This window comes from Gracilinanus agilis, chromosome 1, assembly GCF_016433145.1.
Source record: "Gracilinanus agilis isolate LMUSP501 chromosome 1, AgileGrace, whole genome shotgun sequence".
Classification (NCBI taxonomy): Eukaryota; Metazoa; Chordata; class Mammalia; order Didelphimorphia; family Didelphidae; genus Gracilinanus; species Gracilinanus agilis.
Genome location: NC_058130.1, coordinates 53,502,805 through 53,517,466, shown reverse-complemented (window position 1 = coordinate 53,517,466; position 14,662 = coordinate 53,502,805). Strand labels below are relative to the sequence as shown.

General features: G+C 53.2%; 1 protein-coding gene across 1 annotated transcript in view; it reads right to left on the bottom strand.

Moving 5' to 3' along the window:
* Positions 1–5,660: 5,660 nt before the first annotated feature.
* Positions 5,661–14,662, bottom strand: part of CPNE9 (copine family member 9) — a 9,530-nt gene continuing 528 nt past the window's right edge. The window contains exons 2-21 of the mRNA XM_044656838.1: positions 13,974–14,014; positions 13,667–13,713; positions 13,464–13,567; positions 13,317–13,353; positions 13,033–13,035; positions 11,484–11,560; positions 10,463–10,526; positions 10,168–10,271; positions 9,879–9,983; positions 9,644–9,685; positions 9,200–9,275; positions 8,863–8,916; positions 8,696–8,757; positions 8,359–8,405; positions 7,874–8,055; positions 7,357–7,484; positions 6,984–7,086; positions 6,828–6,885; positions 6,474–6,547; positions 5,661–6,097 (exon numbers count right to left, since the gene is read on the bottom strand). Coding sequence (XP_044512773.1) covers positions 5,918–6,097; positions 6,474–6,547; positions 6,828–6,885; positions 6,984–7,086; positions 7,357–7,484; positions 7,874–8,055; positions 8,359–8,405; positions 8,696–8,757; positions 8,863–8,916; positions 9,200–9,275; positions 9,644–9,685; positions 9,879–9,983; positions 10,168–10,271; positions 10,463–10,526; positions 11,484–11,560; positions 13,033–13,035; positions 13,317–13,353; positions 13,464–13,567; positions 13,667–13,713; positions 13,974–14,014 — 1,588 coding nt within the window. The 3' untranslated portion in view covers positions 5,661–5,917. The remainder of the gene's footprint in view (positions 6,098–6,473; positions 6,548–6,827; positions 6,886–6,983; positions 7,087–7,356; positions 7,485–7,873; positions 8,056–8,358; positions 8,406–8,695; positions 8,758–8,862; positions 8,917–9,199; positions 9,276–9,643; positions 9,686–9,878; positions 9,984–10,167; positions 10,272–10,462; positions 10,527–11,483; positions 11,561–13,032; positions 13,036–13,316; positions 13,354–13,463; positions 13,568–13,666; positions 13,714–13,973; positions 14,015–14,662) is intronic.

Below are 14,662 nucleotides of genomic sequence, written 5' to 3'. Positions count from 1 at the left end.
AAGGATACTTTGTAGCAGGGGCATCCCGACCGGCCAAGCCTGGACTGCGCTCTCGGCGCTCTCCCAGCGCCGCAGCCCGGGTCACGGAAGGTCTGAGGGGGGTAGAGGGGGACTAGACAACCGGAACGGGGGGCCCAAACAATCGGACCCGGAGGAGGGGGGTCCCCAGCAATCGGAGGGGGGGCCCTCTTAAAGGGCCAGGCGGTTGGCGTGGAAACGGCCCGCGGGCAGTGCCCGGCCCCCGCCGCCTCCCCCCCCGGGCGTCCCTCTTCGGGCGGGCTCGTACTCACCGGCCGCCGCCAGTGCGGGCTCATAGCCGGCGTCCGGGCGGGGCCCCCGGGCCGGGGGAGGCGGCAGGACGAGGCAGGCCGCCGGGGGCGCGCAGCAGCCTCCGCCGGGCCCGGCCGGGCACCCGGCCGCCCCGGCCCCGCTCGTCCTGAGGCTGCTCGCTGCCTCCCGGCAGGCCGGGCTGGGCTCGGGCCGCGCCGCCGGCGGCGGAACAATAGAGGCTCCTGGGAGGGGGAGGGAGGGAGCAGAGGAGAGGGAGCTGGAGAGGAGAGGAGAGGAGAGGAAAGAAAAAGGGGAAAGGAGGATGGAGTGGTGGAGAAGAAGGCGGGGAGGGGTGGTGCGGCGGAGAAGGAGGCGGCGGCGGCGGCAGGGATTCGGGGCAGCGGCGGCGGCAGCGGCGGCGGCAGCGGCGGCAGCAGCAGCAGCACAGGGTAAACGCGAGGCTGCGGCCGCGCCGAGCCGCACTTTCGACACGGCTCTTCCGACAGCCCTGTCCCCTCCACGTGGGGCCAGGCCTAGCCCTCCGGAGCCCCGGCCGCCGCCCGCTCCCAGCGCCACCGCGGGGGTGGGGCGGGGGGCGGAGATGGGGCCGCTCCGCTGGGGCGGGGGAGGGGGTGGGGTGGGTGCCTCGGGCCGTTTGCAGCGAATCTGCTGACGCGAATGCGGAGCGCGAGACCCGGAGAACTTCCCTCCCTCCCAGCCTGCCTGCCTGCCTGCCCGCCCTCCCCGCTGGGCCGAAGCAGGGCCAAGTGCTGGCGCCCTCCCCCCGGTCCGGGCGGGCCGGGCGGGGCGGAGCCGGGAGTCCGGAGGGAGCGCCGAGGAGAGGGGCGGGGCTTAGTCTAGGGGGCGGGGCCTAGCCTGGGCTGGCGCTGAAGCCGCCTCCCACGTGGAGCAGGGACAGCGAGCTGACCTCCGAGCTGATAGCAGTGGCGGCGGCTTGGGTTCGAATCCCACCTCGGCCATCTCTTCCATCCTAAATCGCTTCTTCTTGGAGGTGCCCACTCGTGCCAAGCGCTGAATTGGGGATATTCAGTAGGCATACATGGGGCCTCGGACCTCGAGCTTCAGGGTGCCTTTTAGGCCATTGAGTTTACAGAGGAGGAAACTGAGGCCCAAGAAGGTAATGTGACTTGTCCACGGTCAAAAGAGTGTAGAGCTGGAGGGACTTAAGGGACTCTGGAGTCTAACATTTGCCTTTTATAGAAAAGGAAACCCAGGTCTACAGAAGAGCGATTTGGCAGTCTGGTTAGAATTTGAATCCAGGTCCTTCGAATTACAAGTGGGTGTCTCGCCCACCGTGCCCAGGAGCGGAAAAGAAAGTTCCTCACTGATGTAGAGCTGAGAAAATCTGGATGGGGAGCGAGTGAGGCATGTGGGTGATGGAACGCCCAAGACATCAGGAACCTATCTTAATTCCCGGGAAGCTCCGGGTAGGAAGGAAGCGAGGAGGCAGGAGTGTTTGTCATCTAGTAGCTCGCAGGGCTAAGCCTTCATTAGCGATTCAGCAGCACGAAAGAGGCACACGAGGTCACTCTTCATTTCCCCCGGCTGTAGCTAGTTTTCCACAGTGGTTTGCAGGTTGTCAGTCCCGTTAGGCAGTGCGCTCCTAGCGGCCAGGCACTGGCTTTGCCTTTCTGTTGGCTCCCCAGCACTTAACACGGTCCCTGGCACATTGGAGGCGCTTCCTAAATGCGGCTTGACTAGTTGGGAGGGAGAAGAGGGTGGTAAAGCAGGAGACCAGGGAGCAGGGAAAAGAGGGACTAGACTAGCTGGAACCAGAGCTGCCTTCGAACAAAGGAGGAGGGGGAGGCTCGAAGCCTGGGAGCCCATTTTGGTGGCGTGGGACGTTGGGAAAGGCTTCCCCAATGACAGCTTCCTCTTGGGCTGGAGGGAGGGAGATGGACGAGTCTTGGAGACAGAATACAGTAGCTAGAGTGTGCGATACAGTCTCAAGGACGATGCTTCCTTCCCGGCAGCGGGAAGATTGCAGTCCTGCCTCCCAGGGCTGAATAGAACTTCTGAAGATGAGCATTGGCAGGAGGCCAGCCTGGGGGTCGTGGGGTCTCTCGGAATTCGGCCCATTGAAGTTGCTGTTTGAATTTACAACTTCAGGAGCAAAAAAAAAGGACGGGGGAGGGGGCGGAGCAGGCCCGGAAGCTGAACGTCGAGTTTTGCCACAGGATTGAGGTTTCTTCAGCTGCCTGCTGGACAGCTCCATTTGGATGTCTATTAAGCATCTATTCAGTCCACACTGAACTAGTTACTCAGTGACTAGAGAACTGGACCTGATGTCAACAAGATCTGATCTCAGATAGGACCCAGGACATTTACTAGCAGTGTGATCTTGGGCAGGTCACAGCCTCAGTTTCCTTATCTGTAAAATGAGAATAATCATAGCACCAATCACCTATTTCCCAGGGTTGTTGTGAGGATAAAATGAGATGGATGCAAAATACTTTGCAAACCTTAGAGGGCTATGTGAGAGCCATTATTACCACCAACAACGATTTATTAAGCATTTACTATATGTCAAGTACTGCACTAAGCCCTCGGGATGCAAAAAAAAGGGGGCAAAACCAGTTTCTGCCCTCAAGGAGCTTCCAGTCTAAAGTGGGAACCCAAAAGTAAATAATGAGGTGCTTAAATATCTTTGCTGAATAGATGGTAATCCGAAGGAGGAAGGGGTTAGCTGCTGGGGATGGGGGAAGTCTGGGGCAGAAGGTGGAATCTGAGCTGTCTCCAAGGAAGCCGTGGAAAGTTAGAGGCAGAGGAGAGGAGGAGCATTCCACACTGGCCCAGAGATGGGAGGCTCTGTCCTGGGATCATCGCGTGGGTGGAGGAGGATCAAAGGCAAGAAGACTGGAAAGTAGGAAGGGGCCAAGTTAGGGAGGGCTTTGAAGGCTCAGCAGAGGACTTGATATTTGATGGGGGGGGGTGTCACTAGATTTTACCAAATGGAGGGTGGGGTGGCTTGCTAGCTGGCCTTCTGGAGAAAGCATCAGATTGAGCTTTTAGAAGAAAGGAATTTAAATCCCTCCTTAGTCACTTACTAGCTGTGTGACTGGTCAAATCATCCTCAGTCTGCTTCAGTTTCTTCATCTGTAAAATGGGGATAAAAATAGCACCTGCCTCACAGGGTTGTTGTGAGGATTAAATGAGATATACATGTAAATGCTTAAAGTGCTATTATTATTGTTATTGTTATTGTTGTTGTTATTATTATTATTATGCTTCCAGAAAACCATTTGGTATGTTCAAAACTGAATTTAGGGATAGCTGGGTGGCTCAGTGGGTTGAGAACCAGGGCTAGAGATGGAGGTTCTGGGTTCAAATCTGGCCTCAGACACTTCCTAACTGTGTGACCCTGGGCACTTAACCCCCATTGCCTAGCCCTTACTACCTTTCTACCTTGGAACCAATACACAGTATTAATTCTAAGATGGAAGGCAAGGGTTTAAAAAACAAAATTGAATTTAATCTCCCCTCTTAAACCCTTTCTCTCTTCCATACTTTCTTATTTCTGTTAAAAGCGTCTATATTTCATTCTCCCTTACCCCCTCTAGTTGATTAAGACTGTTTATCCGCTTTCCCCCATCTTTTGACTCAGATAATCATCACTCTAGTTCACACCTTTCTCACTTTCCAATTGGTCTTCCTGTTTTCAACCTTTTCCTTCCTCCAGTTTACCCTCCATACTTCTACCAAAGTAATTTTCTTAAAGCATAGGTCCTACCATACCAATTACCTGCTCAAGAATCTTCTGTGTCTCCCTCTAACTTATGGGATAAACTCTACACTCTTGTTCACCATTTAGGCCTTCACAGTATGACTCCATCCTGGGACAGCAAGATGACTCAGTGGCTAGAGAGCCAGGGTTGAAAATGGGAGGTCCTGGGTCCAAATTTGGCCACAGATACTTCCTAACTGTGTGATCTCGGGCAAGTCACAACCCTCATTGCCTAGCCCTTACCACCTTTCTGCCTTGGAACCAACATACAGTATCGATCCTAAGAAGTAAGAGTCTATTTTTTCAAAATATGGCTCCATCCTAAACTTCCAGACCTTTCACAAAACTTCCTTTTATACATTCTGCATCCAGAATTCTGCTTTCTTTCTCTTGGCTCTCCCTCATGACCTGGAATTCACTCTCTTTTTCTTAGGATCCTGAACTCCCTTCATGGCTCATTCATCTCAGATGTTACTCCCTACCAAGGACCTTCCTTAGTGTTCTTTTCTTCCTTATAATACCTTATGTTTATTTCTCTGTATTCATCTATAGCCCCAGAAGAATGGGAGCTTCTTGAGGGCAGGGACTGTTTGTTGTTCATTTAGGTTTCATGTCCCCATTACTCGGGTTAATAAATGCTTGTTATTAAGTGAATAGGGAAGGAAGAGGAGGGGGGAAAGCTCTCTGTGACTTGTAATTGGAGCAACCATCTTCTAGCTCTACTGTGCTTGGGAAGCTGGGATGGGAAAGGACGGTTCCCCAGACCCAGGATTTATGCAAATACTGCTTTAGGGATGGGAGGAAGAAGCCTTTGCAAGGCTTTACTTGGAGAAGCAGTTTGCATCCCTGATATCAGATAGGGGTTGAGCTTTGTAGAAAATGAACCCCTGGAGCATCAGGGCCTTGGAGTCAGCCCATAGGACACTCTTATTTTCCCATCTGGGCCACCCACAAAGTTCATTTTAACCTCATTTCACCTGGGCAGAGTTAGGTTCATAGTCAGAAGTAACCTGTGCTTTGAGATGGCCCAGAACCGTTCTGATCACCAGTTCTGTTTGGGATGTGGTTAGGACCAGTCCCAGCCCTCTCCACCCCCCTTTCTAACCTTCTTATCCATCCCTGTCCTGCCTCCATCCCCCACCAAACATACACATCTCATTTCTTAGGACCTTCTCAGGGGGGGTTTCTATTCATAAAAAGCCTCCTCTATTTGGGCAGCTGAGCCTTAGAAGGCAAAAAGAAATGGAATGAAGATGGAGGGGCAGAACTGATCCCAGAGCTAATGGGGTGCAGATTTGGGTACCCATCTGGAGTTTGCTAGAAGAGGAAATATCCTGTCTTAGATGCCAGGTATAGAGAAAAACTGACTTCTCTTCCCCCAGAGCAGCCTGGGATCTTTACGGTTTTCAGAATAAGGTCTATATTTTTTGTCCTTGGTTTTGTCCCTTTGTCTATGGTTTCTATCCTTCCCTATCTCCCAATTCCCAAGGAAACATGGTCTCCCCCACCCCAGGATGGCCTTCTGATCATTCAGCTAAGATTTCTTGTTGCAGTGCCTAACCCCAGAGCCCCAGGTTCAGCCATCCTGGTTGGACCCTTCTCCCTGCCCACCAAGCAGAATATTGAGACAGATGTGAGGGTAAAGCTCAGCTTTATTATTGGCGTAAGGACTCAGCTGAGGGCACAGGCCCCTTCTCAGTTGGCATTGGGGTTGGGGGAAGGATGTGGCATGCCTTTCTCAGTCAGTCCCACCCACCAGCTGGAGGCAGGTTCCTAGGAGGACAGCTTGGTATGAGGCTGACCCTTTCACTCAGCTCTGGGACCTGGAGCTGGGCCCAGCCCAGCTCAACCCAGCCCTCTAGGTGACTACACAGGAAGCGATAGGGCAGAAGGACCAGCCCCTCAGGGCTGCAGGGCGGTGGGGCTGGGGTCGGCATTGGGGGCAGGCCGAGGCTGAATGTCATGGGTGCGCATGTATGATAGCAGCTGTTCTGGGATCTCAGCCAGCACATCTTTTGCCAGTCTTGCCATGCTCAGCACCTGGTTCCCAGAGCGGTCAATGTAGTCTCGGAATGGCACAAACTAGTATAAAAGGTAGGAGAAGCAAGAATGGCAATGAGGAAGGGAGCTAGGCATGTTGGATAGAGGGGAGGAAAGACAACAGAGTGAAATAATTAGGAGGATAAGAACTGGGGACTATTGGAGGCCAGAGAAAGAGCAGGCTTGGCAACAGATACAGCCAAGAGCCAAACTGGAAGAGGAGGAGAGATGATGGGCAGGTTCAGGATGGAGGAGAGAGGAAAGAGGTACTGAGCTGATGTAGCAGAGGGAAGGGCCAAAACAGGCTCAGAAAGGTGGGCTTAATGCTCCACTGTCAAATGGAGGGAGGCAGCTCTTCATATGCCCCTCTTCTCTGCACAAACACACATGCACCCACAATGCCATTGCCTGGAACTACCTGTACGATGTCCCTCTCTGCATAGCGGCCACGAGAAGACACACGGACATCGTCTCCATCAAGTTCTTCCATTGCTAGACAAAAGATATGCTCTTCTCACTGGCTCTTGGTCTGGCTCCTCCCCATCATCCCCAGCCTTAGCTAGGGTCTCACAGAGTAGAGACCCAGCAAGAATGCAGCCCTAGCTTCTACCCCTTGTCCCTTTGGGACACCACTGGATGGCCCCAAAGAAGAGATCAGGATCTCCACTCCCTCTCTTCATACCTTCCCTTCAGACCAACAGTCTGGAGAACACCTTGACTAGATGATCTCACTCCCCCCACCTAGTCCAGCTTGCCACCCCCTCATACTCACCTTCAAACATGGCTGGCCCCACCCCAACAATGATGATAGACATGGGCAATGAGGAGGCCTACGGGGAATTGAATGGGGGTAGGACATTAGGAAAAAGAGGAAACAGAAGGGAGAGCCCAGCCCTTTCCCAATCACCCCTTCTCTTCCCCAGCTCACGCTGACAATGGCCTCCTTGGTCTGTGTCATATCTGAGATCACCCCATCTGTGATGATGAGCAACACATAGTACTGGGAGCCATCAGAGACCTTTGCTGCAGCTCTAAGGAAGAGCAGATAGAATCCACATCCTAGAACGATAGCCTTGGAAGAGACCTTGCAGATCACCAATTACCTGGGTGGTCCTCCTCCCACCCCCTCAGTCCCAAGAGAGCTGCAGGTGTTGCTGTGAATTCTCTTCCCACTCCCCACCAGGATCCCTTGAAGTCAGCTTCTCTGACTTCCCCAGTTGCTTCTCTACCCACCCACTGCCCCTTTTCCTGCCCCTTTTTTCTTCTTTCCTTCCTGCCCATGCACCCCTCCCCTTGCATACCTGGCCACCTGGTTGATAACTGGGGCAAAGTAGGTGGGACCATAGAGCTGGACAGTCCGAAGGCTCTGGAAGTAACTCTCCAGGACGCCCTCAATGCCTGCACAATTTGGGTCCTCAGAGTTGTTGTTCTGCCAGTAGAAATGCCAGGGGAGGCTTAGCTCAAGAGGGTTACTATGGCTAGTTGGTAGGAGAAGTAGAATGGGGATGGGGAGCAGTCAGAGGACCTTGCCTCTCTCTCTCAGGGGTCCAGAAAGGCTGTGGTGGCTGGCCGCTTGAGGCTTAGGCACCTGGCAGAGCCTTGGGTGAAATGCAAGGAAGGACAGGCTTGGGCAAATCACTTAGGCTCTCTCATTCTCAAGTCTCCTCATCAGCAAAAGGAGGGGGTAGGACTCAGGGGCCTCCAGTGTCCCTTCCCATTCTAATCTGACCCTATGGAAAAGGGAAGCAGCATGCAATCCTAGTCTGTCACCTGGGGGAACTGGCCAGGGGGCCTTGCTCAGGCCCTCCCAGCCCATACCAGAGGGAACTGGTGGGAGATGCGTCCCTCGGGGGGCAGCTTGGCTCCAAAACCATAAGCAGGGAAGAGCTTGTCGCTGTCGTAGTCCTGGATGATTTCCCCTACGGCCTTGAGTGCCATGGCATAAGCACTGAGCTGGTAGGGGCTCATGTAGTGCAGAGATGTGGGCTGCAGTGGGTTCCCTGTCAGGACACAGTACCCCGAGTCCCCAAGTCATTCCATCTGGCCCCCTGCTAAATCCCTCCCATTGGGCCTCTGGAGTGCTGATGGTAGAGGGTGTGGGAAAGAGAGAGAGATGGAGAGGATCTTGCTAAGCCCTCCTGTTGGGCCTCTGGGGTGGTGATGGTAGAAAGGGGGAGAGTGAGGAGATGGAAAGAATCTTCCTTTAAGATCCTTTTTGAGGAATGGCTGGTGGTTGGTAGGTCAGGCTCTTCCAATGGCTCTGGTGATCCCTCCCAAATTCCCCTTTTCACCCCAGAGCTCACCATTGGAGGCTGTGAAGTCTATGGCCACAGTGAAGTTCAGCTGAGTCCTGTTGGAAGGGTAGGGGGAAGACGAAGCTGAGTTTCTGCTCTTGAGCCTAGACTGGCTTCCCTTTTCGGACTTCACCTCACCCCCCCACACACACACACACCAGGCACATGCTATATAGCCAGGCTGCGGGTGCCATTTTAGGAGGCTGTTGGTTTTGGCCTGGGTCCCAAGGGAGCCCAGGCACTGGGAGAGGGTGATTGGATCCATCCTTATGAGAGAAGAGACCCAAGACCCTTCCATTTTCTCCTGGGGGAGCAGCCTTCAACTACCCCATGTGCATCGACTTACCCTCCTTTAATATAATCAACAAAAGTGAATTCAGAATCCACAGTGAAGGAGAGCAGTGTCACCTGGGGAAGAGAAAGAAGGTCCCAGGGATGGTCTGAAGGTGGAGAAAGGGGAATTGCAGGAAAAGGAAAGGGCTGACCCAAGGCAGGGCTCCAGATGGCACTCACCGTCCCTGAATTGACATATTTCTTTTTCTTACATTTCTTCCGGGGATTGAGAACCTACAGTGGGAACAGGGGAGGAGCAATTGGATTTGAAAGTGGAGATGCCATGGATCAGACTGGTGGGAGCAATGACTGGCTCTGGGGAATCAGTGATGGCCGTAGGAAAAGCCATGGGGAAGAGCTGTCAGTGGCTGAAGTGGGAGAGAATCAATTGAGATGAATTGAGGGAGGCACAAGAGATGGGGACAAAAGAGACGATGAGGTTGCCTGTGTTGGGGAGGAGACACAGAGCAGCTACCAGATTCTGGGCTGCCCCTGGCTTGGGCAGGGAACATCTTACCTCATATACCGTGAACTGACTTTGGGCCTTTGTTAGTTCCCTGTAACTAGTAGTGAACTCTCCAATGAAGTCATGGCTACAACAAGAGAAGAACCAGAAATGGGTGGGAAGGCAACATGCGCCTGGGCTCCAGGCCCTTCCATGATTCCCTAGCTTTCCAACTTCAAGAACAAGTCTCCCAGGAGAAAAGAATTTCAGCAAAAGGGAAGGAAAATGGAAAGACAGCATAGTATAGTGGAAAAAAGATTGAGTAGGGAAATGTGGTGGTCAGGGAACCTCTCTGGGTCTCAGTTTTCTAATCTGTCAAATGGGAATGGTGATAACCCTACCAGGGTGTGCTGAGGATCATGTATGGAACTTTTATAGTTTTAAGTATTGCTTTTATGTGGGGAAAAAAGTGGGTGGGTAGCTTTTTTGGGGGAAAGGAACATGGCGCAGCTTCACCTTCCATCCCGGTCCCAGTCATATACATCTATCTTCACCGTCCTGAAACACAGGAGAATGAATGTGACCCAGGAGGTTTCTCTCTGATGAAATCTCCTTCTTCTCACCAGCTGAGGCCTAGAGCCCACCTCCCTTTGAGAGACTGGCACCTCCATACTGGAATGCAGCAGCCTACCACCTGTCCCTGCCCCAGCCCCTCCGCCTCTCCTGGTTAAGCCCCGGGCAGTGCCCTGACCTGTCATAGTCTCCATTGCAGAGGGCCCTCACAGGAATGGTGAAGGGCTGCCACACAGGATTCAGCGTGTTCTTCACTACCTCAGTCTTGTGGCAGATGGTGAACCTGTGTGAGAGTGATATACCAAAGGTGAAGCTGGACACAAAGGAGGCCTAGAGCTTGTGGGATGTGGGGAATGACACTGGCTGGAGCCCAGATGACCAACGGAAATTGGGCCCTCGTTCTTGTTGCACTTGAGTGAAGGGGGGATGCCCTGACTCTACCCTTTGGTCATGTTGGGGCAACTCACGTGCCATCCTCATTGCTCCGGTAGAAGACTAGGAAAGGATCAGACTTGCCAAAGAAATCCTTCTTGTCTAGCTTGTTGGCACAGAGCTGCATTGTGGCAATGTCCTGGGAATGGGAGACAGAGCTGGGGGAAGGGGAGCCCAATTTGCTCCTAGACACCTGCTATCTTGTATCCCTTTAAGGGGATGGGAGGGAAGTTGAGACAACAGAGAGCTAGGGAGGGCCACCAGGTCTGAAGAGTTTTTTCAGGGAGGAGGGCAAACAGGGGAAGGGGAGCAGAGGTATGAATTACTGACCCGGCAATTACTGAGCTCCTCTGCAGTCAGCAGAATGCTTCCACACTTCTTCCCAGGAACACCCCTAGAGACAGAAATGAGCCCTTGATCAGCATAGGAAGTAGAAAGGTGTGTGTGTGTGTGTGTGTGTGTAAGGATTAGGGAGGGCTGGACCATTCTGGGAGAGAAGAGAATGTTTTAAACTGATTTGTTTTGATTTGTTTTCCCTCTCTGAGCTCCTTCCTATTATGGGATCAGTTTCTCTTAGCTGGAAGGTATCCCATCCCTACCCCAATTCCCTTTAGCACATGCCCCAAACAAGTCCTAATCCACATTACTTGAGCCCTGCCAATAATAAGGAACCCACTACCTTCCAAGGCTTCCCATTCCATTGGAAAGCTCCAATTGTTAAGAAATTCTTTCATAGGCTGAGCCCAGGTAATTCCCTTCTCAGAATAAGAATAATCTTTCCTCCGTACTTGACAGCCCTTAAAATGGTTGGGTACAGCTACTACAGCTCCTTTAAAGACTCCCAGGGTCATAGAATTTATTGTTGGAGGGAATTTTATAGGTCAGTTAGTCCAAATCTCACATTTTACAATGAAGAAAACAGGTTAAACTAAAGTGACTTGCCTAAGGTCATTTGGGTAACAAGTGGCAAAAGGTCTAAGAGCTTTGGGGCATTTTAAATGGTTCAGTGGAGATGGGATGGGGGCACTTTGGGTAGTATGGCCAGGGCAGTTCAAGGAAGGGCTGGAGATAATGGCATGGACAGAAAGGGGCAAGTAGAACAGTGGCTGGAGTAGTTCCAGTAAGGGAGTAATCTGGAATGGTTGGGTGATGGCAGACTGTAAAAGACTAGAATCATGACCAGTGGGGGTGGGTGGTAGGTTGGGGGGGGGTGTCTAGATTTCTCTTGGAGGAATCTGGACTGTCTTCCTCCTCACTGATCCACTCTTGTCTAATAAGAACAGTGGACCTGGTTGGAGGCTCCCAAAGCATAAAGATTTTACCCTCCCCACTCCATGAGGGCTGGCCTTACGTGAGTGGCCGTTCCACACGGCTTCCCTGCCCTCCGATTACTTCTCCCAGTGCTAGGAACGCCTGTCCCAAGAAATCCTGCAGAAGGGACATAGAGAAGAAATGCAGGAGTGGAAACACAGAAGTAAAACAACCACTCGAACACTTGGGTTGATGCGGACATGGTTGGGGATGTAGACTTCAAACGACCACACCAATGCAACTATCAATAATATGGAAATAGTCTTGACTGATCACACAGGTTAAAACCAGTAGAAATGTGTGTTGGATATGGGTGGGAAGGGTTGAAGGGGGGGGTGAAGGGGAAAGTAAAAACAGGAATCATGTAACCATGGAAAATTTTTCTAAAAAAATAAAATATTTAAATCTGAAAAAAAAAGGAAATGCAAAAAAAAAAAAAAAAGGAAAGGACATAGAATCAAAGACAATGGGAAGTGTGTGCACCTATGACTTAAGGGACTGGAAGGGCAGAACTGGAGGACAATGGGGAAAGGATGGCTAGAGGACCAGGACCCTTCTGGATAAGGAAATGAATGTTGAGGTTTTCTGCCTCCTGAAGGAAACAGCAGGGCTTGGCAGAAGTTGAGCGCCTTGACTGGTAGAGTCCAAGCCTTAGTTTTTGCAGGTTGGAGCAGAAACAACAGCTGGGACAGGGGCCTTTTCTTTTCTTTTCTTTTAACCCCTTACCTTCCATCTTGGAGTCAATACTGTGTATTGGCTCCAAGGCAGAAGAGTGGTAAGGGCTAGGCAATGGGGGTCAAGTGACTTGCCCAGGGTCACACAGCTGGGAAGGTCAGATTTGAACCCAGGACCTCCTGTCTCTAGGCCTGGCTTTCAATCCACTGAGCTACCCAGCGCCTTTTAGAGGATCCTGGAAGCACCCAGTTAGAGCAGGAAGGGATCTTAGAAAGAATTGAATTCAATATTTGCCAGACTGTTTTATGGAACCCTGGTGTTCTGTGCAGTCTGAGGCAGGCTTCTGGGAGAAAACTGCAGTGCTGGTGATAGTTTCCCTCTAATTTTGTAGGCCCAGATAGTCCCTGGAGCATTCCAGGCCAGATTAGTTTGGGTGGCCCTTGTGGAGCTGTCAAAGCCCCACATTTAAAAAAAATTATTATTATTTTTTATTTTAAACCCTTAACTTCTGTGTATTGACTTATAGATGGAAGAGTGGTAAGGGTAGGCAATGGGGTCCAGTGACTTGCCCAGGGTCACACAGCTGGGAAGTGTCTGAGGCCAAATTTGAACCCAGGACCTCCTGTCTCTAGGCCTGCCTCTCAATCCACTGAGCTACCCAGCTGCCACCTCAAAGCCCCACATTTTACAGATGTGGAAAGGGAGGCCAAAAGAGGGCCTTTGTCCAAGGACTAGACCTGTTCGGGGGCATTTGAGCACAGAGTGACAAAGGGGCCAGGAGAAAGGAAGGCTGGCTTTTGCTTTGGAGACCTTGGCCAAGGGCGCAGGATGGGAGCCTATTGGAAAGGGGGTTCCCCAACCACCTCTGGTTTCCATTCCCTCCCAGACTGGATGGAGATTCTGTTAATCCTCACCTTCTGCAGGGTCCCGGAAGCAGAACAAAAAGGAAACACGGGAAGTTAATAGGGATTCGATAGGGGCCAGCAGAGTCCCCCCTCCCCCAGCGCATCTGGAGTGTGGGGCCCTGTGGGGCCCAGAGGAGAGTAGGAAGAGGTGGGGGCTGGAGGAGTCTCCCAGTGTGGAGCCTGGGTGTGAGAGGGGAAGGGGGAGTCCAAGGAGGTCCCAAGAGAGGAAGGAGGGTAGGAAAGCTGGGATGCGGACAGGAGCGCAAAAGGCCGGGGTCTGGGCCGTCATTCACCGGCTTGGAGATGTTGGTTTTAGAGTCCACGTTGTACCTGCGGAGAAAGCCAGAGGGAGCCGGTCAGAGTTGCCGGGATGGAGGGAGGGGATGCCCCGGTCGGGGTGGGGTGGGGGCAGAGGCCCAGCGCCGAGTCGGGATACTCACACATCGAAGCGCAGGTTCTGTTTTTCTTCAAAGAAGTAATCCAGCACAAATTTGCGGAGGAAATCCGGGTTCAGCGTGTTGTCGATTACCTCGGTCCGGCCGAACTGAGGCAGGGAACCAGAGGTTACGCCTACATCTGCCTCAGAGGCGAGGTGCCAGAGAAGTTCCATCCCGCCTTCAAGCCCTCACACCCACGCACTCACCTCCCGCCACTCTTGGCTGGCTCTAGTTTGCGTGAAGAGCACCACCACTGCGGACACAGGCAGTTAGCTCGACCCACCTCTCCCGCTCCCGGGGTCCGTGTACCGCCCCCGCCCCCACCCTGGGGGGCAGAACGCCATTAGCGTAAGGGCCCCTCCCCTCCGGACCTCATCCTCTTTAGACCTCCCCCGTCCCCCCACCTCGTCCCTGCCCCGCCCCGTTTCAGCTCCTCCTCCTCCCACGCCCCCATTCTGTTCTGGCTCCGCCTCCATCCTGCCCCTTTGCCCCCACTCTTGGCCGGCTGCCTACTGGGGTCGGACTTGGAAAAGGTGTCGAGATCCAGCAGATTCCTGGAGAAAGCGGTTTATAGACAGACACACAGACAGACACACAGGAGAAAGATCGAGACAGACCAATTGCGGGTCAGCTGCTCCCTCCCTCCTCCAGGGGACTCCCCAGAGGCGCGGTGGTAGTCACGGTGGTGGGATAGAGAGGCTTGGACGAGGCCCAGGGTCTTGGGGAGGGGCGGTGCTCCGGGAGCTGGATCCCAGACTCTGGGGCTCCCCGGACCCTTCAGCGTCCTCTCCTCGGGACCCTGGACAGCGCTCCTGCTCTCCGCTGCCCCTCTTACCCACACCCCAGCTATCAGGGAGCCGACCTCGGGGACACGGTAGAGACAGTTCCGTCCAGCGCGCATCCTAGGCGGGGTCTGCAACTTTCTCTTCCCCAGCCCCTTTTTCGGTTCCTTCCACAAGCCTAGTCCGTGTCCTCGCCCCAAATACACAGCCCGGCCTCCCGCTTTAGTTCTCCCCCAGAGATTCTGCATTCACCTCGGCATTTCTTTCTTGAGATTCCCCAGGAGCTGGGGCGGGAGCCCGAACCCCAGACCCGGAGAGGACAGAGGCAACGCCAGAGGCGCTGGGAACTCGGCCAGCTGCTTCCTGATCTCCGTTCCCTTTCTTTTTCTCCCCGCCACTTTCTCCCCCCCCCCCCCCCCC